The 25,205-nt window shown below is 62.1% G+C and overlaps 4 protein-coding genes across 11 annotated transcripts in view; all 4 read left to right on the top strand.

Annotated features, from left to right (window-relative positions):
• HCFC1 (host cell factor C1) overlaps positions 1-2,406 on the top strand; it is a 26,748-nt gene extending 24,342 nt beyond the window's left edge. For all 5 annotated transcript variants that reach the window (XM_039219225.1, XM_039219224.1, XM_039219223.1 and 2 more), the window contains 2 exons: positions 126-189; positions 411-2,406. In XM_039219225.1, coding sequence (XP_039075156.1) covers positions 126-189; positions 411-450 — 104 coding nt within the window. In that variant the 3' untranslated portion in view covers positions 451-2,406. The remainder of the gene's footprint in view (positions 1-125; positions 190-410) is intronic.
• A 1,938-nt stretch (positions 2,407-4,344) lies between these two features.
• Positions 4,345-11,158, top strand: LOC120221707 (renin binding protein). The gene is made up of 11 exons (XM_039219245.1): positions 4,345-4,477; positions 4,706-4,821; positions 4,982-5,057; positions 5,217-5,292; positions 5,479-5,651; positions 6,209-6,433; positions 6,973-7,054; positions 7,388-7,563; positions 8,170-8,301; positions 10,829-10,916; positions 11,006-11,158. Exons 1-11 carry the CDS (start codon positions 4,391-4,393, stop codon positions 11,137-11,139), a joined length of 1,365 nt encoding a protein of 454 aa, XP_039075176.1. The 5' UTR covers positions 4,345-4,390; the 3' UTR covers positions 11,140-11,158.
• Positions 11,159-11,404: 246 nt separating this feature from the next.
• On the top strand, positions 11,405-16,040 carry NAA10 (N-alpha-acetyltransferase 10, NatA catalytic subunit). Of its 4 annotated transcripts, none has more exons than XM_039219247.1 (8): positions 11,405-11,614; positions 12,024-12,122; positions 12,402-12,460; positions 13,271-13,316; positions 13,404-13,519; positions 13,693-13,737; positions 14,956-15,040; positions 15,712-15,948. In XM_039219247.1, exons 1-8 carry the CDS (start codon positions 11,594-11,596, stop codon positions 15,946-15,948), a joined length of 708 nt encoding a protein of 235 aa, XP_039075178.1. In that variant the 5' UTR covers positions 11,405-11,593. The 4 variants fall into 4 exon arrangements, with proteins under 4 accessions (XP_039075178.1, XP_039075179.1, XP_039075180.1 ...); XM_039219248.1 differs by lacking the exons at positions 11,405-11,614; positions 15,712-15,948 and adding exons at positions 11,714-11,943; positions 15,603-15,705 and having other exon boundaries at positions 12,000-12,122; XM_039219249.1 differs by lacking the exons at positions 11,405-11,614; positions 15,712-15,948 and adding exons at positions 11,714-11,943; positions 15,589-15,669 and having other exon boundaries at positions 12,000-12,122.
• Positions 16,041-20,766: 4,726 nt separating this feature from the next.
• Positions 20,767-25,205, top strand: part of ARHGAP4 (Rho GTPase activating protein 4) — a 17,220-nt gene continuing 12,781 nt past the window's right edge. The window contains exons 1-2 of the mRNA XM_039219276.1: positions 20,767-20,892; positions 24,917-25,127. Coding sequence (XP_039075207.1) covers positions 20,826-20,892; positions 24,917-25,127 — 278 coding nt within the window. The 5' untranslated portion in view covers positions 20,767-20,825. The remainder of the gene's footprint in view (positions 20,893-24,916; positions 25,128-25,205) is intronic.

The raw sequence follows: 25,205 nt of genomic DNA, 5'->3' as shown, positions 1-25,205 counted from the left end.
GGGGGGGGGGGGGGGGGGGCGCGTTCTCCCTGCCGTCGCACGCTGGCCTGCTGGCTGCCGTGTGGCCGAAGTCGTCCTGCCCGCACGCCCTGCCGAGCTGCTCACCGTGCCGTCCTTCCCTTCAGAAACCAGTAAAGACAGCTCTGGCGCCAAGCCTGCCAGCAAGCGGCCCATGTCCTCCCCGGAAATGTAAGCGGGAAGCCCCTTGCGGGAACCTTCTAAGGCTGGGGGTGTGCGGCTGTTGGGAGGAGGTGGAAGTGGCACAGCCCTTCTCTTGCTTAGGACTGGGGGGTGCTGGCTGGCTGTGAACTCCCAGGTCCCAGCTGGAGAGGTTCGAGTCCCGCCCGCGGTTTCCCAGCACCCGCAGGGCCCGCGCTGAGGCTGCTCCCTCTCTCTTTTCTCCTTCCAAGGAAATCCGCTCCAAAGAAGTCTAAGGCAGATGGTCAGTGAGAGGCAGCTCCCTGCTCCTGGGTTCTCCGCCAGACCCCCTTCTGCTTCAGGAACGCCACCCGCCAGGGCCCACCCACCCCACCCACCCGGCGCTCACACCTCACCCTCAGGAGCCACTGGCCGCCACTCATTCTCTCTCCCTCTCTGTTTTTAAAATAATCTCGAGAAAGCACATTTTATCATCGCTGCGGTGGAGGCAGAGCCCAGATCCGGAAGAGCAGTGAGCAGGCCCTATGGCAGTGCGCCCCCCCCCCAGGCCGCCCCCTGTCACCCCAGGGCGCTCCGTGGGCGCTGCACAGAGACTTCGCATGAAGAAGAGATGGAGAGAGCGGAGAGCACGCCTCTTGCAGTGTCTCCCTTTGGTTCCGGGGGGGGGGGGGTGCAGCGCACGGGCGGAAGGGGTGCTGCCCCGCCCTGCCCCGCCCCTGCCCGACAAGACTGGCGGTGCCTGGCGCCCGCGCACCAGGCGTCCCTCTGCTTCCAGTTTACCTGTTACCCTTGCGATTCCTGCCGCCCTGCGGGCCCGCGCTTGAGCTTTGTCCAGTCCCGTCAGCCCGGCGATTTCTCAGCGGCCTTCGTACTCTGCCCCTCTCCCCTTCCTTCTTCTTTCCTGGGCAGAGAGCTAGAACGTGAGGAGAGAGAGCAAGAAAGGGGGAGGCACGAGCCCGTGGCAGCCTGAGCAGTGTTCTGTGCAAATGTCCTGACTCCCGGCGGGGCGTAGGGTGGCCTCCAGCCAGCCCGGCTTGGGCCCCTGGGTTGGGGTAGGGGCCACACCACCAACTGCTGCATTTGTTGTATTTTTTTTTTTTTAAGTTGGAATTGATGAAGTTAACATTTTTATTGTAATTTTAGCCTTAGCGTGTGGGGTTTTGTCCCTTTTTTGTTGTTAGTTGTGTACAGAATGTGTATCTTTTTCTCTCTCTTTTTTTTAAACTTTTACTTTTCTCTCTTTGGCTAAGTCTTGGCAGGGATCTTTCTGGAAGAAAAGCTGGGGGCAGCCAGGGCAGAAGAGGCGTGGACTCTCCCCTGTAGGCGTGATGTTGGCCACCTGGCCCGATTTCCTCTTGCCGGCCCTTGCCATCTGTCCCTTCGCTCATCCCCAGGCCTCTGGGACAGAGGAGGTGTGAGCTCTTGAAGCTCACTCCCCATGGGTGATTGCTCTATGCTCGGACTGACCTCGACAGTCGCCCGGAGGAGGAACAGGTCCTGGCTTCTTCGTACTCTCCGCCCCCGGGTCCCCCGCTTGGCACAAATGATTTGGACTGGCTGCCGCCCTCAGCCGCCGCTCCCGGCAGCGGCCATCTCCACACGAAGCGGTGTCCAAAGCGGTGGGCTCAGGGGATGGAGGGCAGCTCGGTCTCCCAGGCAGCCTGGGAGGGCAGGGGTGCAGCGTCCCCCGGGAGGGAGCCTGGGTAAGAGGCGGGCTATCCACACCAGCCACCAGCTCTATCAGTTTGCAGGGCCGTGGCCATCCTCCTAGGGCCTGACCCAGGCGGCTCGGGGCTCCGCCCGGTGTGGCTGGCGACCCGGCTTCCCACCCCACACCCGGGCTTCAGGCACTGAGCCAGGCTTGCGGGCAGGCTGTGCGGGCCGAGTCTGGGCAAGCAGCCGGTCCCTTCGGACCCCCCGTCTCCGCCCTGGAGATACGGCTGCAGTGAGGGGCCCGGCCTCCGCACACCCCTGCCACTGGCCCACACCTTCTGGGGCCTCTGGTTTGTTGTATTATAGTAGATTTCGCTGTGGAAAATGTCACGTTTAGTCTGTCATCTTGGAGCCCACTCGCCTGGTCCCGTTGTCTTCCCTGTCCCCTGTCCTGAGCGCCCTCTGATTTCTCTTGTTTCTGAGAACAGTACACCCGTTCATCTATTGTAGAGTAACCCCCGTGACTCAATATTACCATAGTGCGATGTCGTTTTGTGCTATTTTGAACAATTAAAAGACTTTTTTTGAAATAAGGGCCTGCTCTTTTACTGTGTCCGGGCTCACAGAGACGAGGCTGGAGGTGCGGAGCGCCGCCCTCAGGACCTACCCCGCCCCACCTGGGCACTTCTCTGTCCAAGGCCGCTTCGCTTCCCAGTCACCTCCTGAGTTTCAAGGCTGTGCCAAGGCCCATGACCCTTGGGACTGAGCTGGGTCAGGACCCGGTTGCCTACAGGAGATCCCACGGTAGCCATGGTTCCAAACACAGGCAAAGGGTTCCCTGGGCTGCCGCTTCTGACTCCCTGTCTAGAGAGCGGGTCCCCAGCCACTGGCCGCCTCAGATGGCCGGGGAGGACGGAGCCGGGCTCTTTCCACCCAGAGCTCAGGGCCCCCGTGGTGTCTGCTGCCCAGGATGCACCGATAATCGCCTGCGGGGAGGCTCCCGTGCCCAAGGGTCAGCAGGTGCTGCGGGAGTGAGCCGTCTCCCACCCCGGGGAAAAGAAGGAGCGGAACTTCTGTTGAACTAGCTCCTGCCAGCCCCGCTGTTGTGCTCTTTCTAGGGTACGTGGCACGCCAGGGTTCAACAGATCGGATCAGTACTTCCTTGCCAACCAACCAGCCAGCAGGGGCTGTGCCGTGTCCTGTCCTGTCGCTCTTGCTAGGGACCCAAGGGGTGTGGGGAGAGAGGGTCCTCATCACCGTCTCATCCAGTCTCATCCAGTCAGTCACTCCCTCTCTGCCCTTGGTGTGCGTGTGCCCACGCGGTGCCAGCTCATGGCCATCTCTCTTGGGAAGCCGCCCAGGGCGATCTTTCCCCAATGCTCACTCCACTGGGCTCAGTGTCTTGTGTTGGGTCCTGTCCTGTCCCATCTTGACACCAGGAGCCATGGCTCTGTCTTCCCCATAGCACCAGTTCTAATCCGATTTGGAGCCCAGTCGCCTGCGGGGGGGCGGGGAGGGGGCAGGGGCCCAGGGAGAGGGCAGGCGTGTGTCCCTCAGGTTGGAGCAGCAGGAACGATGCCTCTGTGCGGGAGGATGCGTGCCAGCTGCTGCAAAGGGCCCGCGCGGGGCTGGCCCCAGAGGGAGAGGGGCCGGCGCAGACGCGCCAGGCGTGCGACAGATGGCCGGGCGCGCTTACACCGGGGAGGGCTGCAGGGGTTCCTTCCACCCGCCGCTCCCCCATCCCTCGGCCCACCTGCCTCAAGGTGGCCCGCGAGGCACTCAGCCATGCCAGTACAGCATCTTGGGTGCTGGTTCACATCTGAGCACGGCACTCTGCAGCCCTCTGGGGAGAGGCCTACGCGTGGGGACAGAAGTGGGGCCAGTTGTCTGCCTCGGGACCCGCCAAGGCGCCATCCATTGGACCCAAGGCCAGGAACCTTAGAACCTCCCACATACCAAGGCTTGTCCTTGGCTAGGCGTGACGGGGACAGACTGCACGGAAGGCAGGGGGAGAGGCGGGACAGGAAGGGAAATACCATAACGACACACATCTGTGAACAGTGCGGGTGGGTACAAGCCCAGCTGGACCCAAAGCTAGGACCTCCCCTAAGTACGAGCTGGGGCCACCGCCCTGGGCTGCCTTGCCCTGCCCAGCCCCTCCCCCACTCGCCCCTCAACCCCAACTCAGTTGAAGGGTGGTGAGAAGTGGCTGGGAGCCGACGTTGGGGGAGCCAGCCCCGCGTTCCCCACGCCAGACTGTCCCGCCAGCTCACCCGGCATTTCTCCCCAGGAAGATCTTGAGTCCAGGGCGCCCAGCAGCGGCCACCGCCCGGCTCCTCCGACTCGGGGTGGGGGGGGTGAGGGGGCGGGGAGGGGGGGAGGCCCAAGGGTCCGGGCCCGGAGAGCGTGGGGGCGGTGCCGGAACACGGGGGCGGAGCCGCGCGACCGCCAAGCCCCGCCCCCAGGCTCTGCGGAACCTCCCGGAGGAGGGGTCGGGTGGGGCGCTGCTGGGTCAGCGGAATGACGATCACGGGACAACGACCAGCTCCCCAGCTGCGTCTGGCTTCCTGGAGGAGGGATGAGCGGGGGTCTCCGAGTGCCGCAGGCCAGTGGTGGGGCCCGTAGTGGGGACGCCGGTGTCATGAAAGGTTCCCAGGACAGTGGGGTCAGTCCTGGGCCAGAGGGCAGCCTCGAGCAACAGTGTGGGAGGGGGAAAACCCTGAGGTCTGGATCCCAAGGCCTGGGGGCCTAACCGGGGCGGGTCAGGTGGTCCTGGGGTCCACTGGAGCCTGGGGTGACTTGGGGTCCAGGGGAACCTGTCGAGGAGGCTGGGACCTGAGAAGCTGGGGAGGTCTGCAGGGCAGCTGTGTCTCCAAGTCCCGAGTTCCCTCAGGACATGGGAAAGGAGCCCGAGCCGGAGGCTCTGCAGGCCTGGAGGGAGCGTGTGCGGCAGGAGCTGGACCGTGTGGTGGCTTTCTGGATGGAGCACTCCCACGACAAGGAGCATGGGTGCGTCGCCCCCTTGTGGTGTCCTCAGCAGGCATCTTTGCCCCTCCTGAGCCCCCGCCTCGCTCTCTGCAGACTCAGACCTGCTGAGCCCAGCAGGGCAGTGGGGCCGAGGGGTGCGTGCAGCCCCTCTTCCCCTTCGCTAATCCTGTGCACCCCGCAGGGGATTCTTCACGTGCCTTGGCCGAGACGGGCAGGTGTATGATGACCTCAAGTACGTGTGGCTGCAGGGGAGGCAGGTAGGGGACGTCAGCTCAGCCCGTCCGCGGTCCACACACACAAGGCTGGTCGCCTCCACACTCTTCCTCCCATGACGGTGGCGCCTACGGACTCCTCATCCCAGCCCTGAGGACCCTGCTGCTCTCCACTGAAGCCATATTCCCTCTGCTCCCCTGCAGGTGTGGATGTATTGTCGCCTGTACCGAAAACTCGAGCGCTTCCGCAGCCCTGAACTTCTGGATGCAGCTAAAGCAGGTGCCCCTCCCCCCCATCTCCGCAGAGGCACCTCCAAGTGTGCTCCGGTTCCTAAAGAGGTCGAGGAGCAGTGAAGGGCTGCTCACGGGACATTCACGGGTGGGAAGGACACTCACGGGTGGGAAGGAAGGGGAAGGGGACAGTGTCCTCGCCTAAGTTCTAGCATGCCGACCTCTCAACCACCAGGTGGCGAGTTTTTGCTGCGTTTTGCCCGAGTGGCACCTCCTGGAAAGAAGTGTGCCTTTGTGCTGACGCGGGACGGCCGTCCGGTCAAGGTGCAGCGAACCATCTTCAGCGAGTGTTTCTACACCATGGCCATGAATGAGCTGTGGAGGGCGACAGGGGAAGCGCGTTACCAGGTGTGCGGGAGGAAGGCTGCCCTGTGAGTCGCCCTGCCCTCACTTGAGCTGGACAGTGGCCACCTGATGCATTCCAGTTCTGTGTCCAAGGCTCCTCCCGGGGCTCCACCTGCAAGCTGGGTCTGTTGTCAATGTCAACCCTCCCTCTGGGCCCCCAGGGCTGCTGGCAACGCCCCCCTCATTGTGCTGTTCTGTCACGGGTGCCCTCTCCCAGAAGTCTCTACCTCTGAATCCATGCGCTGAGCACCAAGCCCAGAGGGACCAATCCATGCCCTGCCCTGGCCAGGAGCGAGCTCTCCGTCCTCCCTGGAGCCCCCTGGAGACCTCGCTGCCTGGGAGTGGCCTGTACCCACACTGGGAAGCCCCGAAGCAGGGTGGGGCAGATCCACCCCGGCTGCCCCCCGCCCCCGCCATGGGGCCCAGAGTTGGCCCTCAGTGAAGGCATCTCATGAGTCGGGGGGAGGGAGGAGGAGGCCGGGTCGGGACCCGAGGGACTGGACCACGTGGGATGCGGACTCAGCCCGGACCCTCCCCTCGCCTCCTTTCTCCCCACCCAGAGTGAAGCAGTAGAGATGATGGATCAGATCGTCTACTGGGTGCGGGAGGACCCATCGGGGCTGGGCCGGCCCTGGCTCCTGGGGGCCCCAGCCTCCGAGTCCATGGCGGTGCCCATGATGCTGCTCAACCTCGTGGACCAGCTCGGGGAGGCGGACGAGGAGCTGGCGGGCAACTATGCAGAGCTGGGGGACTGGTGCGCCCAGAGGATCCTGCAGCATGTCCAGGTTGGGGACGCGTCCAGGGGACAGGAGGCTGACTCCCCCCCCCCACTCCCCACCCCCTGCAGCACCTCCTTTGCCCACACCCACCACACCCACCCCAGCTGGGCCCCCATGGTCCCCTTTACAGATGGGGAGACACGGAGGGCAGGGGAGCTCAGGACCCTTCACCCTGGGGAAGGCGGAGGGCCCAGGGGAGCCCCGGGGAGAGGGCCCGAGGGCAGGAGGGAGGGTGCCAGAGCCCCTGGCGTGGGAGAGGGAGCAGGAATCCCGGCCAGACCCAAGTCCCCTGGTCTCTGTGTGTTCCAGGACAGCCAACCCAGTCTCAGCCCTCATTCAGTGGTCACCCTTCCCGCCTCTCAGGGCCCAGCCTGAAGCGAGAGTCAGAATGCACCCAGGCCCTTAGGTGCAAGTCTTCTCAACTTGCCCTTGTGAGCCAGGCCTGCCCCAAACTGCAGGTCACAGAGAAGGGAGAGGGGGGATCTTTCTGGTTGGATGGCAGGGGCTGAAGACACGTTTACCTTCTCCCGTTCCTCCCTCGTCAGAGGGATGGACAGGCTGTGCTGGAGAACGTGTCAGAGGATGGCCAGGAACTTTCCGGCTGCCTGGGGAGACACCAGAACCCAGGTGAGGAGTAGGGTGGGCTGGGGGAAGGGGACGCTCACTCTTGGGGTCTGGGCTCCAGATGTGGGGAGTGCCTGGAGGCTGCCTCGCTCCATCTGTGCCCTCCACTTGCTGCTGAGGGCCAGGCAAGGAGCAGGGGACGGGCCTCCCGGGCTGGGGAGTCTGCAGCAGGAGACGAGTGGTCAAGGACAGACTCGGAGGGCAAGCTTTCTGCAGGGGCGTGGCTGTTAGTGAAGGGGGAAGGGAGCCACCTTGGGGCGCCACAGGAGCTCCCCCCCCGCCCTTCCCCTGCTTGGAGGAGGACCCGCTGCCTGCCTGACCGAGAGTACTTGGCAGGCCACGCGCTGGAAGCTGGCTGGTTCCTGCTCCGTCATGCCATCAGGAAGGGCGACCCTGAACTTCGAGCCCACGTTATTGATAAGTTCCTATTGCTGCCTTTCCGCTCTGGATGGGACCCTGAGCACGGAGGCCTCTTCTGCTTCCAGGACGCTGATGGCCTCTGCCCCACCCAGGTGGGAATGTGCCCGGGGCCCATGGTACTAGTTTGTTCAAGGCTTTCTTTGCTGGGAGGTGGGTGCTGTCATCACCCGTTTCAGAGGGGGACCTGCGTCTCGGAGTGGCGAACTTGCCCAGCATGACCCTGTGACAAACTCTTAACTTCTCTGCCGGCGGCCCTCAACCTCATGTGCGTCCCCCTCGTCTTTGAAAGGCTCTCTGGATGCTCCTGAGGCATCAGCAGCTGGGGCAGACTTGCTCCCTTATTCCTCTTGCCTCTGATTATGTTTTCATCCTGCCGAGATCGACAGAGGGTGACTGAGCCTGCCACCAGCGGGAGCCGAGTGTCCGAGAGGCGTTACATGGACTAACAAGAAGACAGGGTTTCGATTCCAGGGTTAAAAGAGAGGTCACCCCACCCCGGCCTTTTGGAAGGGGCTACTCGGGGTGCACCCCAGTCAGGAAGCTAGTCCCATTCAGAGGGGCCCTTCAGACCTCAGAGACATCGTGCTTGGGCCGGATGGGTTTGAGCCAGGGTCTGGAGAATGGGGGTGGCTTTCCTGCTGACAGAGGTGACAGAGGGTGGGACCCAGGGCTCTCAGAGACCTGCTCTCTGCTCTCAGCTGGAGTGGGCCATGAAGCTCTGGTGGCCACACAGTGAGGCCATGATTGCCTTCCTCATGGGCTACAGTGACAGCGGGGACCCTGCCTTACTGCACCTCTTCTACCAGGTGGCCGAGTACACCTTCCGCCAGGTACGTGGGCTATGGGCTTGGAACGGGTGTGGACGAACCAGCGGGCAGCCCTTCCTGCCCAGGCCTTTCTGGGCTGTGGGAGGGGACGCTGTGCTGGGCTGGGGAGGCTGATCCCACGCCACCCTCCTGTCCCCTCACTGGGCATGGCCCCTCGGCTGCTCTCAGTTCCTAGAGGTCTGGACCCTCTAGTCAGTCAACAGAGCGGCCCCTCTGGAGCTGATGTTTCTGTGGGAGGAGGGACCAAATATAAACAAGGAAACAGACACGGAGATGGCCATGAGGGCTGTGGCAATGGAGCGGGGGCAGGGGACTGGGGCGGGGGTGGGGGGCGAGTGGGAGAGAGTAAAGGCAGGAGTCGCTCTGCGCAGAGGAGTTACCTTGGTGTGATTTAGGCATTACTGGGTCCTGGGGCTTTGGGAGGGAGACTCTAGATCACGGGCAAAATCAGGAAGACGGGAGGATGTAGCAGTCCGTCCTGGCCACTGAGGACCGGGGCCTGGCCTGGGGCGCGAGCTGCAGTGGGCAGAGGGGTCGGAGTCTGGTCGAGCAGGCGAGGTCTGGGCTGGCCACGATCACTTGCGGGTTATAAGAACATAGAAGAGACTGTGAGCCGTGAGGCAAAGTAAGCTTTTTGAGTGCTGAAGAGGAGAGAAGAGGGGATACGAGGGGCCAGCAAAGGAGGCAAGAATGAATCAGCTGTGAGGTAGGAAGGAAGCCAGGGGTCCCCCAGAGGCCAAGCACTATGAGCAGAGTCATGTACCAGCTGCTGCTCAGGGGGCACCTGAGGTGTTAAGCCTGGTGATGAAGAAGATTCCTGATGTGTTTCTCAAGCCATGATCCACTGCACTGGGAAACCCCAGTAGGGCTATCGGAGGGACTACAGGGGGTCTCATTCTGGGGTGTGGGCTTTGGAACCTGGGAGAAAACTACACCCTCATTTGCACTGACCTCGACCTGGAATTCAGCATTTGCCTCCACAGTGGTATAGCAGTGCCCGACCTTGTCACTCATAGAAATCCCAAGTGTGTTCATATTCCACTGCAGGTAGAGAGGCATCTCCAGGCAGTGCACACACACATCACTACTTCCGAACACACCAACCAGGACAACTGGGGCGATTCATACTGAATGCATTCATAGAGAACATGTGTTAGAGGCCAGCAGTGTTAATTGCATAATGTGAAATGTAAAGAATACATTCTCAAGAGATAGTGATAGCGCTGCGCAATTACAAAGGTTGTCACCAACAGGTAAATCATTATGCGCCAACCAACGTAACAGAACACAAAAAGCAAAAATTCAGACATCCATGGAAAACCTGGACAGGAAAGCAGTTAAATTCTTCCTGTGTCAGATCAAGTAGTGGAAAAATAAGTAAGGACATGAACAAAGTCACTAGAAAAATCACATGGATAGATGCAGGACTAGTTTTAGCCCCTATGAAGAATACAGCAGCTCATAGGCCCCAACTTACCTTTTTTTTTTTTTTTTTAGTGTTTATTTACTTTTGAGGGGGAAGCATGGACATGAGCGTGGGGATGGACAGTGGGAGATCTGAAGTTGACAGATCTGCACTGACAGTAGAGAGCCCAATGCGGGGGCTCGAGATCACAGCCTGACCTGAAGTCAGTCACTCAACCAAATGAGCCACCCAGGTGCCCCACAGAGGCATCACCATAAAGACATTTTGATAGTGAACTTCAATGTCATTGTTTCCTCTAGGATGGTTCCAAGAAGGGGTCCACTGAAGTGTCTCTCAGGGGAAGAAAGAGAAGGGTCTAGGTCAGGGCTCTGAGGTCCATCCTGAGTGTCTGCGTGGAACTAACAGGCCAGCAGGGGATAGGTGGCCGGTCCTAAGCCGGCAGAGGAAAGGAAAGAACATAGAATGGGTCAACGGAGCTGCTGGGCAGGGGCAGGCTTCGGGTGGCGTTGAGGGAGGGGAAGGTGTGTTTGGGGCCTGTGCGGAGGCAGGCAAGAGTCAGATCTCTGTGCTGGATGTCTACAGTCTCATGTACTGGAAGACAGGCCTGGGAAGGAGGGAGCAAGGACTTCGAGGAGGTAACTTGCTACAAAGTTACTTTTGTTTCCTTATCAGTTTTATTGAGGTACAATGTATACACAGTAGAACGCGTCCATCTTAAGTGCTCAGTTCATTTGTAGAACCAGGGGATCTCTGTAACCAGCAGCACGATCCCCATGTATGAGGTTTCTGTCGTCCCCAAACAGGGTGCTGGTTAGTCCTTCTCCTGTAGCATGTCACATCACAGCCCGTGGCCCTTTCCCCAGCGGGTGAGCTGGCTGCACACGCCCAGCGCCAGGCAGAAGGAAAAAGCCCCATGTTTTCGTCTACGTCCTGGACACCGTCTCGCTTTTAAAAGCGCTGATTCTGGAGCCACATTACCTGGGGCCAGCCCCAGCTCTGACCCAGGGGTGCGGTGCGGTGGGGACGACGAGCGCCCCTTTCCCTGGCCTTGTGGCACCTGGGAGGTTCCTGCAGGTGCTGGCTGTCACGGTCTTGTTATTCCAGTTTCGCGATCCTGAGTATGGTGAATGGTTTGGCTACCTGAACCGCGAGGGGAAGGTCGCTCTCACCATCAAGGGGGGTCCTTTCAAAGGTGAGTGGGGGACAGGGCAGGGCCGGAGAGGCTCGGGGCAGTCGGCTATCCGTGGACCTCCCAACCCGCTGTCGTGCCTCTCCCCGCAGGCTGCTTCCACGTGCCGAGGTGCCTCGCCATGTGCGAGGAGATGCTGGACGCCCTGCTGAGCCGCCTCGCCCTCGCCCAGAGCCCCGGCACGCGGTCCACTCCCGCCGTCCCCAGCCCCGAAGGCGCGAAATAAAACCGAGCCCGCTCCAGTGGCCATGTGCGCGCGTCTGTGGGGGCCGCGGGAGGAGGGCGACCTCCGAGCGGGCGGGAAGGTACCGAAGGACCCGGACCGGTAGCGCCCCGCGCGCTGGACCCGCCCACTCCGCCGACAAGCCCGCCCCGCGCCGGGGCTCGCCGGGCCATTGGCCCGCGCCGCGCCGCGCCCCGCCCCGCGGACGGGCCCCACCCCCCGCACCGGCCCACCCCCTGCATTGGCCGAGCGGCCACGAGGGCGGGTTCGGCGGCGCGCACTTCCGGCCCGTGCCCGGGGCCGGGTGCGCGCCGCCCCTTCCGCCGCCACTCCCGTGAGCCCGGAGACCCAGCGCTAGCCCCAGCCCCGGCCTGGCCGCCCCGGCGTCGCCCTGCAGCGCGGCGGCAGCTGACTGCGCGTTTACGATCCGCTGGGAGCCGCGAGCCCCGCCGCCGTTATGAACATCCGCAATGCGAGGGTGAGGGGCAGGGGCGGGAGGCTGTCCGCGCCGCGTGGGTGCGGGGGCCGGTGGCCGCGTGCGCATGCTCCCGAGGGGCCCGGCCGAGCCCGGGGCCGGCAGCCCCGCGTGCCTGCGGCCACAGGGCACGGACAGGTGAAGGCTACCGTCCCCGTGGGGTGGACCTACCGGAATAGGGATGTCGGGACTCCGCCGGATGGTTTCCCGGAGCCTCCCGGCGCTCACGTCCCTTCCCGGAACAGATGATCTTTGCACAGCGGCTGTGCGCCGCGCCTATGAAGAGACAGATAGTCGCGGGCGCCCGCCCAGCCCTGCGGGGGTGGGGGTCGGTGAGTAGACAGGGAGCAGGGTTCTAACGTGGCGGAGGCCTACTGAGTCACCACAGCCCCTGGGCCTTCCCGCCCCGCAGCCGGAGGACCTGATGAACATGCAGCACTGCAATCTCTTGTGCCTGCCCGAGAACTACCAGATGAAGTACTACTTCTACCACGGCCTCTCCTGGCCCCAGGTGCGCGTCCCTGCACTTTGCGGACGGGGCCGGTGTCGGGGGTGGGGGGGGGACCAGGCCAAGGAAACCCAACGGGGGCGGCTAGGGAGCAGCGGCAGTGGGGTGTGCGGAAGGAAACCAAGTCACTGGCCCCGGAGGTCAGGAGCTGTCACTGAACTCGCCACCCGTTCCGTTTCTGTCATGCGCACAGTGACAGGCTGGCAGAGGGACCAAGTGTCTGCCTCCTCCAGCTCTGACAAGAGGTCCTTTTCTGACTTCTTTCTCCTCCCTGTCACCTAGCTCTCTTACATCGCAGAGGATGAGAACGGGAAGATTGTGGGGTACGTCCTCGCCAAAATGTGAGTCATGAAGGAAGGAGACCGAAGCCTGGGGGGTGGGCATCAATGTGCGCCTGCTGGATGCTGCCTGTATTGCTTTTCCTTGTCTTAATTAATCAATAGACTGCTTTTTGGTTCAGTTTTGGGTTTACAAAAAACCCAGTGGCAAGTGTAGAGAGAGTTCCCACGTACCCCTTGCCCTCTGCCCCGTACTTTTCTCTGTCATTAACGTCATGCAGGATGTTGGTGACAGCTGATGAACCAGTATTGCCATGTCATTACTAAGGTCCCTGCTTTATATTCGGGTTCACTCTTTGTATTTTAGCCTTCTACGGATTTAGACAAATGTGTAACCAGGGGTGTCTGCCTTTATAGAATCAGAGTAGTTCCACCGCGCTGAAAATTTCCTGTGTTCCTTCATTTCTCTCCTCTGCTTCCCCATGGCAGTCACTGATACACGTACTTCCTGTCTCTGTAGTTTTGCCTTTTTCCAGAATGTTCAATGACTGTAATCTTAACAGTATGGAGCCTTTTCAGACTGGCTTCTTTCACTGCAGTCCTATGCGTTGAAAGTTTCCCACATCTTTTCAGGGCTTGGTAGCTCATTTCTTTCCAGCACCATCAGGATTTCCATTGTAGTCTGTTGACACTGCACTTGTCTTTTGGCTACACGAGTGGATTTCAGTGTCTCAGCTGTCCCCCACGGCGGGTCTCGGGGAACTTTGGAGTCACCAGAGGACTTGGTGCTCCTGCTCTGGGCACATGCTGGGGGTGTGGGCGCTGGGTGCATCTGTACCAGGTTCCTCTCTAGCCTCTCGTTTCTTGCTGTAGGGAGGAGGATCCAGATGACGTGCCCCATGGACATATCACCTCCCTGGTGCGTGGGGCTCGGCCGGGGTTGTGGTGGGGGGTGGAGGTGGGCTTGCCTGGGGCAGCCCTAACGTCCCCCGCCCTCTCCCGTCAGGCTGTGAAGCGTTCCCACCGGCGCCTCGGCCTGGCACAAAAGCTGATGGACCAGGCCTCCCGAGCCATGATAGAGAACTTCAATGCCAAATACGTCTCCCTGCATGTCAGAAAGAGGTGGAAGCCAGGGCTGAGGGAGGAGGAGGGGTGGGGAGGAGATCCTGTCTTGATGGCGGTCCTGGGGTGCCCTGGTTTGGGGGGGAAGATCGGTGGGGGGAGGGGGAGGATACGGATACGCTGTCCCTGTGTGGCCGAGTCTGCGCAGCTCAGCAGTGCCTTGTTCCCTGCAGTAACCGGGCCGCCCTGCACCTCTATTCCAACACCCTCAACTTTCAGTAAGTAGACCAAGAGTTTTCTAATGGAACGGGGTGGTCCCAGCTCTGGCGCGTCAGGCAGCTGAGATGGGCTGAGCCACCTTCCAGGCGGGAGGATGGGGGAGGCAGGAGATGGGGAGCAGGCTGGGCAGCAGGCTGTGGACTCCAGTGTCTGTGGCCACGGCACCTGCCTGCTGGAGTTTGCTGGAGGCGCATCGCCATGCGGGAGAGTGTTTGGTGAGGCTCGCCGTGTCGCTTGACGCTGGCTGGGGCCAGGCGAAGGGCGATGTGGTGAGGAGCACGCAGGTGTTGGGGTAAAGGTTCAGGAGGAGAGGTGAGGGCCCAGGACATGAGGATAAGCCAAGGTGCAGGACTTGGGCTGAGCTGGCACCTAGATGCATCTAAGAGGGACCAGGAGGAAGGAGAACGTGGTGCTACAGAACCAGCACTTCCAGGCAGGTAGGGCCGTCGGCCAGAGCAGTGGAAGGATCCAGAGCCCTGGGTGTCCTGACGGACGAGGGCAGGTCCACTCGGGGACGTGGGAGTCTCTGTGTGCCTGGCACGGGACAGAGAAAGCCCGGCAGGGAAGTCATATGTCCAGGACACGGCGGCGAAAGCTGCCGGAGAGCGAGGCTGGGCCGGGGCCCCGCTGAGACAGCATTCAGCTCCGGTTTGGTGGCGGATAAAGAGGGACTGTTGGGAAGGGCGTTCCAGGAGGGATCTCTGACCGGGACGTAGCTGTGTCCCGCGGCTAGCAAGCCCACGGTCTTAGGGCTGGCAGGGCCCTCCTAGGCCGTGCAGCCGCAGCCGCTGAGCTGCTCAGAGCGGGGGCCACATGGCCTGGCCGTGACTGTCAGGAACGGAGGCCGGGGCACCTGCAGCGCTCCGCCTCCTCGGTTCTAAGTGCCAGGCCCGGGAATGCGCCTTGCTTGCTCAGTGAGTGACACGGAACCGGGTGTGGAGGCAAGGGCACAGCTGAACCCAGGGCTGCAGCTCACATTCTGGGTGAGGGACACGGGACAGGGGCAGGCCCCAGGGGGGTGGAGGCGCCGGGTGCTGCTTGCCGCCCACTGCCGGCCCGCGCAGAGGAAGGCCACGTTGGAAATGGGGCTCGCTGTCTTCAAAAGGGCCCTTCGGGGAGAAACAGATACCCTGGCTCGCTGGCAGCGATGAGACGCTAGAAGGACGAGAATTTGTCCCCTGATTTGGGTCGTCCTTTTCTCCACCTCCCGCCCCCAGGATCAGCGAAGTGGAGCCTAAATACTACGCAGATGGGGAAGATGCGTACGCGATGAAGCGGGACCTCACCCAGATGGCTGATGAGGTGAGTGTCCTGCGGGGCCCGGGCCACGGGCCTCACAGATGCAGAAAAGCAAGGCAGAGCACAGGAGGCCCTGCGGCGCTCAGGGGCAGCTGGGGGAGCGGAGACGGTAGGAGGCCCTCTGGCCAGAGGCGACGTGGACTGGTGGCAGCCTTGGCGGCCATGTTGCCGGGAGTCATGGCCCCGTTCACGTCAGTTTCTTCAGCTGACAGGTGGGGAGCTGGGCCCTGGTGGGGATTAAAGGAGTCTATCGCCCCGAGATCCCATTCTGTCCAGAAGCCTGTGCCGCCTGAGGCGTGATGTGAGAGGCGAGGGAGGAGGGCCCTCGGTGTGCTGAGAACTAGGGCCTCCCGGGGCTCAGGGGTAAGACAGCTGGGCCGAGGGGGAGAAAGTCAGCAGCCTGCCCCAGGCTCCTCAGGGGCCAGGGCTGCTCAGAGGGCTTTGCAGCCGACCCCAGGGCGGGGGGGGGGGGGGGGGGGGGGGGCAGGGGCACCCTCACTGTGTGGGACCGGAAACAGGTCCCCAGAGGGCAGAGCCAGGACTCCACCCAGGTCTTCTGACTCAGTCCTGCAGGCTTCCCTGAACCCTGGCTTGGGTGGCGAGGGGGGCCTCCGTGGCCTGGAGGCTCAGACCCGTCTCCTTCCTCCTGCCTCTCCCTGGGCTCCTGGCGGCAGCTGAGGCGGCACCTCGAGCTGAAGGAGAAGGGCAGGCACGTGGTGCTGGGCTCCATCGAGAACAAGGTGGAGAACCGAGGCAACTCGCTTCCAAGCTCGGGAGAGGCCTGCCGTGAGGACAAGGGCCTGGCTGCTGAAGATAGCGGTGGTGACAGCAAGGATCTGAGCGAGGTCAGCGAGACCACAGAGAGTACCGATGTCAAGGACAGCTCAGAGGCCTCCGACTCGGCCTCCTAGAGCCTGCACTTGCCCTCCCCCCCCCTCCCCCAACCCGCCCCTCCTGTCCTCGCCCTCGAGGTTTCACAATAAACTTCACCCAGTGGCCTTGGGGAGTTTGTGTGTGCTGCTGTGCACCGTGGCGGCGGGGGGTGGGGACTGCCTCTCCCCGGCCTCTCTGTGTCCCCGGCATGTGGACCTCACAGCCTTGTGGCATGGCGCATCCCGCCCAAGTAGAAGGAAAGAGCATTATCAGGGGTTTGGAGGTGGGTCTCCCAAGCCTGATGGCTCTCGGCACCTTTGGGCCCAGGGAAGGGAGACCCTGGACTTCCGGAAGCCAGAAGGAGCAGATGCTCTGCCGCTCCCTTGCTGGGCTCCTGATGCATAAAGTCCAGCTGCTCGCTGGGCTTCTCCGAGGCTGTCCTTCCTGGTACTGCCCTGAGCCCTGGCAACCGTGCTGGATTCCTCCCTCCCCTGCCATCCAGAAGGTCGGCAAGGCCTGTGTGTTCGACCACCAGAATACCCGTGGATGTGCTCCCTAACCTAAGCCTTCATTTGCAAATAGCGAACAGACCATTGTTAGCAGAGTCTTTAGGTGTCTGGAACTGAGCCGGCAGTGCAGTCCCGTGTCGCCTTACTCCTGCCCCCCGTTTCCCCTGTTAATAATTTTTCTTTTTTTTTTCTTTCTTTCTTTCTTTTTTTTTTTAATGTTTTATTTATTTCTAGGGGAGGGAGAGACAGCGTGAGCAGGGGAGGGTCAGAGAGAGAGGGAGTCACAGACCGAAACAGGCTCCAGGCTCTGAGCTAGCTGGCAGTCAGCACAGAGCCCGACGCGGGGCTCGAACTCAGGAACCGCGAGATCATGACCTAAGCGAAAGTCGGACGCTCAAGCGACTATGCCACCCAGGCGCCCCCTGTTAATAATTTTTCTATTAAATGTTTTTGTTATAGTTGATGAGCCAATAGCGAAACATAAACTATAGTCCAGGGTTTATTTCCCTATCTTTATGTTGTGCATTCTATGTTTTCTTTTAATGTTTTATTTTGGGGTGGGGGGGATAGTGTGAGCAGGGGAGGGGCAGAGAGAGAGGGAGAGAATGCTAAGGAGGTTCCGTGCTGTCAGCATAGAACCCGACTCAGGGCTCCAACCCAGTGAGATCATAACCTGAGCTAAAATCCAGAGTTGGACGCTTAACCAACAGAGCCACCCAGGTGCCCCTCTGGGTTTTCACAAATGCACCATGTCATCTCAGGGAGAATATAAACCCTTTTTTATTATTGTAGTTGACACAATGTTACATTTCAGGTGTACAACAGTGACTTCCCAAGTGTACGCATTATGCTGTGCTCGGGAACGCAGCTACCCTGTGTCACCATACAGTGCTGTCACAGTACCATTGTCTATCTTCCCTATGCTGTGCCTTTTAGTCCTTGACTTACTCCAGAACTGGAAGCCTGGCTACCGCACTCTCTTTCCCCCGTTCTGCCCATCGCCCCACCCCCTCCCCTCTGGCAACCAGCAGTTTGCTCTGCGTTTCTGGGTCTGTTTCTGTAAGTCCTCCGTTTTTCATGGCTTTACTCCAACCCTAAGATCTGCTCCTGTGCCTTTGTCCCCGTCCTTCCCTCTGGCTGCAGCACTATCACTTGCTGCTGTTAGCCCCTGGCCAGGCCGTGCCGGGGCTGCCCACCTCCCAGCGGAGCTCAGCACTCCGGAGCCGTCACTGTACTTCAGGCGCCTGCCACCGCAGACGGTACCCCGCGCCCCTGCTAGGCTGAGTAATTCGCCGCCGGGGGCCCGGAGCTCCGTTCTCTCTTTGGCTGGCGCCTGGCACGTGACCCACAGGCGGCCTGAGAAGCCGAGACAAGAGAGGGGGAGGCCGGAAAAGTGCGCCTGCGCAAGCCCGCCGGCTCGCCGTAGGGTGGGGAGGCGGAGTCCCGCCCCTCCCCGTGCGTCTGACGTCAGACCCTTCCGCTTCGCAAGCCGCGGCGGGCGTCTTTCCCAGGCTCTGACTGGTCTGGCGGCGGCGGGGCTGGACTTCCAGCGGCGGGGCGGGTATGCGCGCTGCCTCGGCCGCGCCCCGGCGCCGGTGGGAGGGAGCCGCGGAGGCTCCCACGGCGGCGCCGAGCTGCACTCCCCGCCCACAGGGACCTGGACCGCCCTCTGCCCTCCGCGCCCTGCGTACCCCGCGGCGGGTAGACGCTGGGCCGCCCCCAGGCGGTCGGATTTCCTGGGCGGAGGTGGCGGCCGCGGCGGGGCGGGAGGGGAGAGGGGAAGCCGCAGGCCCGAGTGGCCCTTGGGGCCCAGCGCTTCCCCTGTCTCTGCAGCGCCCGCCCCTGGGAGGGGACGCCTCGGTGTCGGCTTGCTGAGCTGAGCTGAGGCCGGAAGCCCGGCCTCCGCTTACCTCCTCGCCGTGGGCCTGGGGGTGGGCTCCGGGGACGGCTCCCCACAGGACGCACCTATACGCAGACCGGGTGCACAACCTTGACCCTTGAAGCCCTCATCCTTTTTTTTTTTTTTTTTAAGTTTATTTATTTTGAGAGAGAGCTGTAGCAAGCATGAATGGGGAAAAGGAAGAGAGAGGGAGAGAAAGAGAATCCCAAGCAGGCTTTACACTTTCAGCTCGGAGCCCATGCGGGGACTCGAACACACGAAACTACAGATCATGACCTGAGCCGAAACCACGAGTCTGAGGTCCAATTGACGGAACCACCTGGTCACCCCAAAATTATTTTTTATTCGCTTAGTAATCTCTGCGCCCAACGTGGGGCTTGAACTCACTACCTTGAGATCAGGAGTTGCACGCTCTTCCGACTGAGCCAGCCAGGCGCCCCTCTGAAGGCCTCACCCCCCCCCTTTTTTTTTTTTTTTTTTATGTTTTTATGTGTTTTTGAGACAGAGAAAGCACGAGCTGGTGAGGGCCAGAGAGAGGGAGAGAGAGAGAGGAACCAAAGCGTCCTCCATGCAGACAGCTGACAGCCCCATGTGGGGCTCGAAGAGGGGTGTGATCATGACCGGAGCCGAAGTCAGACGCGTAGCTGACTGCACCACCCAGGTGCCCCTGAAATCCCCATTCTTAAACTTCTGGAAAGCAGGCTTGTAGGAAAATAGGGGCCTCACAGCATCTTCATGTGGGACCTTCACTGCCTGATTCATGCCCTCATGTAGTCTCGCTCTGACCGGGTTAGCTAACAGTCTCCCCATTGATCTCCTCTCCGTCTAGTCCGTCCATTTGAAAGTAGGGGCTGAGGCCAGTTCACAGCAGTTTCCTGTGGGCTTGATCTCTGTGCATGGCTCTGCCGGATGGGTGAGGGACACTGAGGGACCTGTCAGGGCTCAGATGGAGGGTGGGGGACAAGGTGTGTTGGAGTTAGCTGATGAGGTGCATGGGTTCCAGACACAGGAGCGGGTTTGGGGGTGCGAGTGCCTATGCGTGCTTCTGGACGGGGCTCCCGGCCTTGCTGGAGGCCTCAGACAGTGGTACTGCTGAGACTACCCTCTGGAGGCCCAGGTCCCGGGGCTGCTGGCATCCGGCCAGCTCCCAGGCCTCCCAACCCAGTCCCCGTGGACACATGCTGTCTTGAGAGAAGGGCCTTGGTACAGGGCAGGGGTTGGGGCGGGTGGTCGGGGAGCTGAGGAGGTATGTTTTCCCCTTCTGGGCAAAAGAACCGTTCATAGTTTAAAGGCAGGAAGTACCTCCGCAGCCTCCCCTTCCGCCCAGAGCTGTAGGTCGAGGTCATATGTGCCCACGTCTGCACAGGGCCTGACGTTGACATGCACGCACACACGTGGCTGCTGGGACTCCTTGCCCTGGGCACTACGGGCCTGCCTCCCCCGGCACAAGCCTGGAGCTGAACTGCCTGGGCCCCTCTCCCGCCATCTTTCCCCTGGGGTCTCCCTCCCAGCCAACTGGAGACCACTGTCTAGCCCTGCTTGTCAGCTGCCACCTGCATCGTGCCTTCCCAGTTTAATGGAGAAACTCTGTAGCCGTCCGGCTTCCAGTTGGTAGAGGGGGGTGGAGGGAGGCCCCAAGATCTGCCCTCGGGCTGGCGAAGGCCTTGCTCTGAAGGGGGAAGAGGATGGCTGAACCCCCCAGCGCCAAGCCTAAAACAGGGCAGGTGCAGCTGCAGGGGGAAAGGCAGAGGAGTCTCTTCCGGCAGCAGGAAGTGGTAGGAAGTGGTAACTACCTATGGGGAAATGAGGCTTGTTCCGCCCTATGGGGTTGAGCAGAAGGGGAACCTTAGCCAAACCCTGCTCTCCTGCAACAAGGGGGGCCCTGGGGGAACAATGGCCGAGGTTATGTTCTCCCCCGCTGACTTTCCTTCCCCACCCACCCTGGGCACTTCCCAGCAGCCTCTCCAGCCGTGCACTTCTCTCTCATGGCTGCAGTTGAGATGGGTAGGTCCCGTCTGCTGTCCTGGGAGTCTGGGGGAAGCAGGTGACCCAGGGGAGTCCAGGGCCCGGAGCAGCTATGGTAGCACAGCCCACTGGCATCGAGGGCCCCGTGGCGGTGCTGTGAAGGGCGTGGTTGCGCAGTGGCGAGCAGACCGCCTTCTGGCGGCTGCCGGCTTGCTGGAGACGTTGAGGCTCTCACCCAGGCCCTGGCTGCCCGGCAGCTGAGCATCAGGCACGGGCGGCCCAGGTGTGTGCCCAGCGCTCGGCACGAGGGGGCGGCAAGGTCCAGCCGTAGCGGGACCCGCCAGGCTGGAGCCCCTCACGGGCATTGCCGGGGCCGCCCCGCCCCGGGAGCCGGGCGGAGGGAGGGGGCTGGGGAGGGGGCGGGGCGGGGCGGGGCGGGGCTGGCGCGGGGTGCCGGCTGCAGAGCCCCAGGTCCAGGCGCCCGGCCCGCTCGCGGCCGCGTGGGAGCAGCGGGGCTCGACGGCGCGGCCGCCCGGAAGCCATGGCCGCGCACGGGAAGCTGCGCCGGGAGCGGGGGCTGCAGGCCGACTATGAGGCGCAAGTCAAAGGTGAGAGGGCGCTCCCGGCCCAGTTCCCTTGCGGAGACCCGGAAAAGTCCCGCCGCTGGCCCAGGGCCCGCTGCTCCCCTCCCCGCTCCCTCCCCCCCCCCCAAGCCCAGCGACCCCCGGAGCCGGTTGAGGGAGGGAGCCCGAGCCCGAGCCCGAGCCCGAGCCCGCCTCTCCGCCTCCCCGCCTCCCTTTGGCCTCAACCGCGGGCTGTTCCCCCTTCCTCCCCTCCCTTCCTTTGGTCGCTCTGCCCTCCTTGGTTTCCCCTGCACCTCGCCCAAAGAGCCCGAGGAGGGAAGGGGGCACCCGGTGCCCCCTTGAAAGTGGCATTCTAGCCAGAGTGAAATCGAACACCTCGGTTTTGCCGAGGAGGCCGAGGTAAGGGAGTCTGCGTGCCTAGGTGGCTGGAGCAGTGATGGCTTTGCCTTGAAACCGGTTTTTGCCCTCTCGTGGGCGCCGCGGGGGCCCAGAGTTGAGGGCCGCCGTCTGTGGGTGACAGTGGCTCAGTGACCACTAGCCTTAGAGACACAGCAGGGCCAGCTGGGCGGCACTCTGGGCCTGGACGTCCTCGGGTTCTGATAAACACTTTGTGCAAATCTCATGCAAATCAGCTTTGCAAAGTCGTAGTCGGCGGCAGAAGCCGGTCTATTCAGGGCGCCGGAACTCCTGCGAAGGAAAGCAGGGAGCATCCAGTGGCAGCAGCTGCGGCCCTAAACTTTCCCGCGTCTTCAGACGTGTGACCCCAGAGTTCACTCTCCATCGCTCTCAGGTGGAGACAATGACCCCTAACCTGCCTCCCCAAAACGTCTGGAGGCTGAAGGACTTTGGAAACTCTTCACTCGGCAAATATGGGTGGGTTAATTCACAGTGAAACACCGGGACTTTGAGCAAGGCCGTCCTCAAAGTGTTCCTTGCCTGCTCGAGGCTTCCAGTGACTTTAGCTTGTAAACCCATCCTCCCCCCAAAGAAACTTGTTACCATGCTGGAAACAAACAAACAAACAAAAACCCGGATCACCGTCTTGACACCCTAAATTGTGAAAGGTCAGCACAGTCGTGGTTTCGGTGGCCATCTTCTCTTCTGCTTTGCTCGTCAGCAGAAGTGAGAGCGTGTGCCTTGCTCACAGGAAGTGCTGGTGGGGCCCGAGACCCAGCTCTGCAATTCAGGCGAATGTGGATTCCATCCTTCCTTTCGACAGACAGATGTTGCGCACACGTCTTTTCTGTCCCAGGCCCGGGGAATACAGCGCGTGGGGAGCGCCTAGCAAACACCCCCTAACACGACTGGGCTCAAGTATGATGCTAACCACTCTGGAAGGAGAAAGCGCAGAGGTCGAGAAAGGGAGTGGGAGGAGGCCCGGAGCTAGTTTGGGGGGAGGTTGGGGAAGGGTTGAAGATGAGTGCATCTGAGCTGAGATCTGCGAGCTGGAGGGTGGCGGCCCTGGGCCGGCTGCAGTGGGGGGGCCGTGGCAGCTATGCACCAGCTCGCTGCATTCAGGTGGTGCTAAGTCAGGGGTCTACTTGACACCAGCCAGCGGACGTTCCAGCCGAGGCATGGCTGCCCTGAAGAACAAATGAAACCGGCTGGCGTGCTGTTTTGTTCCACACCGTTCAGTTGTCATTGTTCTCCGGGGACCTGTTGCTCTGGGAGGGCGGGGCAGACGCCAGAGGAAGGTGAGGCGAGTGGGGACACTTCAGATCTTTCTTGGAATGAAATGAGATTCAGTTTTATGTCAAAACTGTTACCCTGATTCGGTGAAGACTGTCCAGACTGCAAGCGGCCAAGAGCCCGCTCCACATGGCGCATGGAGCGGAGAGCCAGGAGTCGGAGCCCGGCCTCGGTGGCGGGTGTGAGCACTCTCACTCGGCTCTGCCCTGCTCTGCATTGGCTTCCGGGTGAGGAAGTGCCCCCGCCTCTGGTGTCTGTTTACTCAGCTTGACCCCTCGGTGGAAAGAGAGCGCTCCTATTCAGCAGTTGGGGGGAAAGCCTGCAGACTGCGGGCCCCCGGGCCCCACATGGAGCCAGTCCTGGTGGTGGATGGGGGCAGAGGGGCTCAAGAGTTGGCTGTGCATGTGGCCGCATCTGGGGCGCCTGGAGTCCTGGAGAAGGACCCGGGGGCTGAGAATAAGAAAGAGACCTTCTCGGGGCAGCTGGGTGGCTCGGTCCGACTTTGGCTCAGGTCATGATCTCCTGCTTTGTGAGTTTGAGCCCCACATCGGGCTCTGTGCTGACAGCTCAGAGCCTGGCGCTGCTTTGGATTCTGTGTCTCCCTCTCTCTCTGCCCCTCCCTACTTGTCCTCCCTCTCTCTCTCTCTCTCTCTCTCTCAAAAATAAATAAAAATTAAAAAAAAAAGAAAGAACGCTTCTCCAGAGGGAGGGCAGACGCGGAGATGGGGCTGCCGGGCGAGCAGCGCTCACGGAGGCCGCCCCGCGCCCACAGCCCCTGGGAAGTCACTGGCAGGACAGCAATGCACACAGGACAGGCACTGAGCTGCTTGTAAACAGCTCTTTCAGTGGCCTTGGCTCCTCCTGCCGCTTCTCACCTCCTCTCACACCTGCTCCCTGGCCTTCTCGCCTGGAGTGGCTCCGGCTGCCACCCGAGCTGGGCACTTTCTCTCTGTCACCCGACCTCTGCCTGGCCTCCTCACGGCAGCCTGGGGGGAGCCAGACCGCGGTGCTCAGCTGCTGTGTCTCCTCTCTGTCTCGGTGACCAGCGGGAAGTCCTTCCCTGCCCACGGGCCCTGTGCCGTCTGCCCCCACTGGCGTGTCGCTCACGTCCACCCCGGGGGCAGCTCGCCCCGGCCACACTGGCTCCAGCAGCCTCCACTGTTGCGTGGGCCCGAACACCCTTCTGCACATGCCCCGTGGCCCTCTGTCACTTCCTTCAGCTCCTGGCCCGCCTCGCGTGGAAGGACCCCTCCCTGCCCTCACCTCCAGCTCTGCTCTCACCTCGCTGGGTTGGCCTCCTCGGCACCCCCTGCTCCTGGACATTCTAGTACGTGCGTGGCCACTTGTGGCCTGCACCTGCTTTTCCATCCTGGCTTTGTGAGGGCCCTCGCACCCTGTCTCCACATCTAGAACGTGCCTGGCACGGACTGGGTACGTAATCAACATTGTGCGGAATGGAGAAGTCGATTAATGGCCTTCCCTGGGTGCACGGGCGGAGGTTAGTAAGTGGGCGACCCGTTTGCCCGAAGCCCGGGTGGTGAACTATGACCCAGTAGCCCCCGTGCCCGCCTGGGTGCCCAGTGGGTGGCACAAGTGTTTGTAGCAGGTTGCTTAAGCGTGTCATTCAGGCGGTTCTTTGCTTTAGTGGGGAAAGCAGGGTTGCCAAATCAACCAGCGATAAGGTGTCAAAAGCCAGCCGTGTGGGGGCCCTAGGCGTGGCTCTCTCTGCCAGGAGGTGGGGGTGGGGTGCCCTCTGGGTGGGTGCTGGCGAGTGGAAACTGGGGACCGAAAACAGCCAAACTCCCTCAGTCCCTTTCCTTTGTCAGCCCCCAACCAGCTTGCTCTGGCCATTGGCCCCACCGGTGGGGTGGCCCTTTCCCCTTGGGGGGCCAAGGGCAGGGTTCCCAGCCACTAAAGCCACAAGCTGGCCACAGGCTCGGCAGAGCGCCCTGTGTGTCTGCAGGGGAGGCTGCCCTGCCTGGGGTCCTGGGCGCCCGAAGGGCAGGAAGTGGCAGGGCACACAGCTCAGGGGCTTTCCAGGAGCCGCGGAGTGAGGAGAAGCCCAGCCGAAAGGCACCTGGCTGGGGACAGGGCCACACGGGACTGCGGCAGCTCTGCGTTCCCACCGTCGCGGCAGGCTCCCACCAGCCCGGACCGGCCGTGCTCCCTCTCTGCGCGAAGGGCCTTCCTGTTCTTCAACGGCTTGGGCCTGGCCGGTCCCCTTTAGCCTGAGCCCGAGGTCCCTCTCTGCAGGGCTGCCCGGAGCCCAGCGCGCCTCCCGGGGGTGGGGCAGTGTCCTTCCCCTCCTCCGTCTGGGGGCTGCCGTGGGGGCCTGAGCCGCTGTCCCTGCCCCTCACAGAGATGCGCTGGCAGCTGAGTGAGCAGCTGCGCTGCCTGGAGCTGCAGGGCGAGCTGCGGCGGGAGCTGCTGCAGGAGCTGGCAGAGTTCATGCGGCGGCGCGCCGACGTGGAGCTCGAGTACTCGCGGGGCCTGGACAAGCTGGCCGAGCGCTTCTCCAGCCGAGGCGGCCGCCTGGGGGGCGGCGGCCGGGAGCATCAGAGCTTCCGGTAGGTGCTCATGGCGGGGGTGGCCACGGTAGAGCCCGAGGCTCGCCCCCCCCCCCCCCCCCCCCCCCCCCCCCCCCCCCC

The sequence above is a fragment of the Hyaena hyaena genome, unplaced genomic scaffold (assembly GCF_003009895.1).
Source record: "Hyaena hyaena isolate Hyena2069 unplaced genomic scaffold, ASM300989v1 scaffold_808, whole genome shotgun sequence".
Classification (NCBI taxonomy): Eukaryota; Metazoa; Chordata; class Mammalia; order Carnivora; family Hyaenidae; genus Hyaena; species Hyaena hyaena.
This window is presented reverse-complemented; position numbering and strand designations above follow the sequence as displayed.

Bases quoted from the DNA above. Each gene is read 5' to 3' on its own strand.
- NAA10 (XM_039219246.1), top strand. From the start codon at position 11,857: ATGATCTTTGCACAGCGGCTGTGCGCCGCGCCTATGAAGAGACAGATA. The intron at 12,123-12,401 runs GTGCGCGTCCCT...CCTGTCACCTAG, and splicing joins ACGGCCTCTCCTGGCCCCAG to CTCTCTTACATCGCAGAGGA. The intron at 13,520-13,692 runs GTGGAAGCCAGG...TGTTCCCTGCAG, and splicing joins TCCCTGCATGTCAGAAAGAG to TAACCGGGCCGCCCTGCACC.
- LOC120221707 (XM_039219245.1), top strand. From the start codon at position 4,391: ATGAGCGGGGGTCTCCGAGTGCCGCAGGCCAGTGGTGGGGCCCGTAGT. The intron at 5,058-5,216 runs GTAGGGGACGTC...GCTCCCCTGCAG, and splicing joins TGTGGCTGCAGGGGAGGCAG to GTGTGGATGTATTGTCGCCT. The intron at 5,652-6,208 runs GTGTGCGGGAGG...CTCCCCACCCAG, and splicing joins CAGGGGAAGCGCGTTACCAG to AGTGAAGCAGTAGAGATGAT.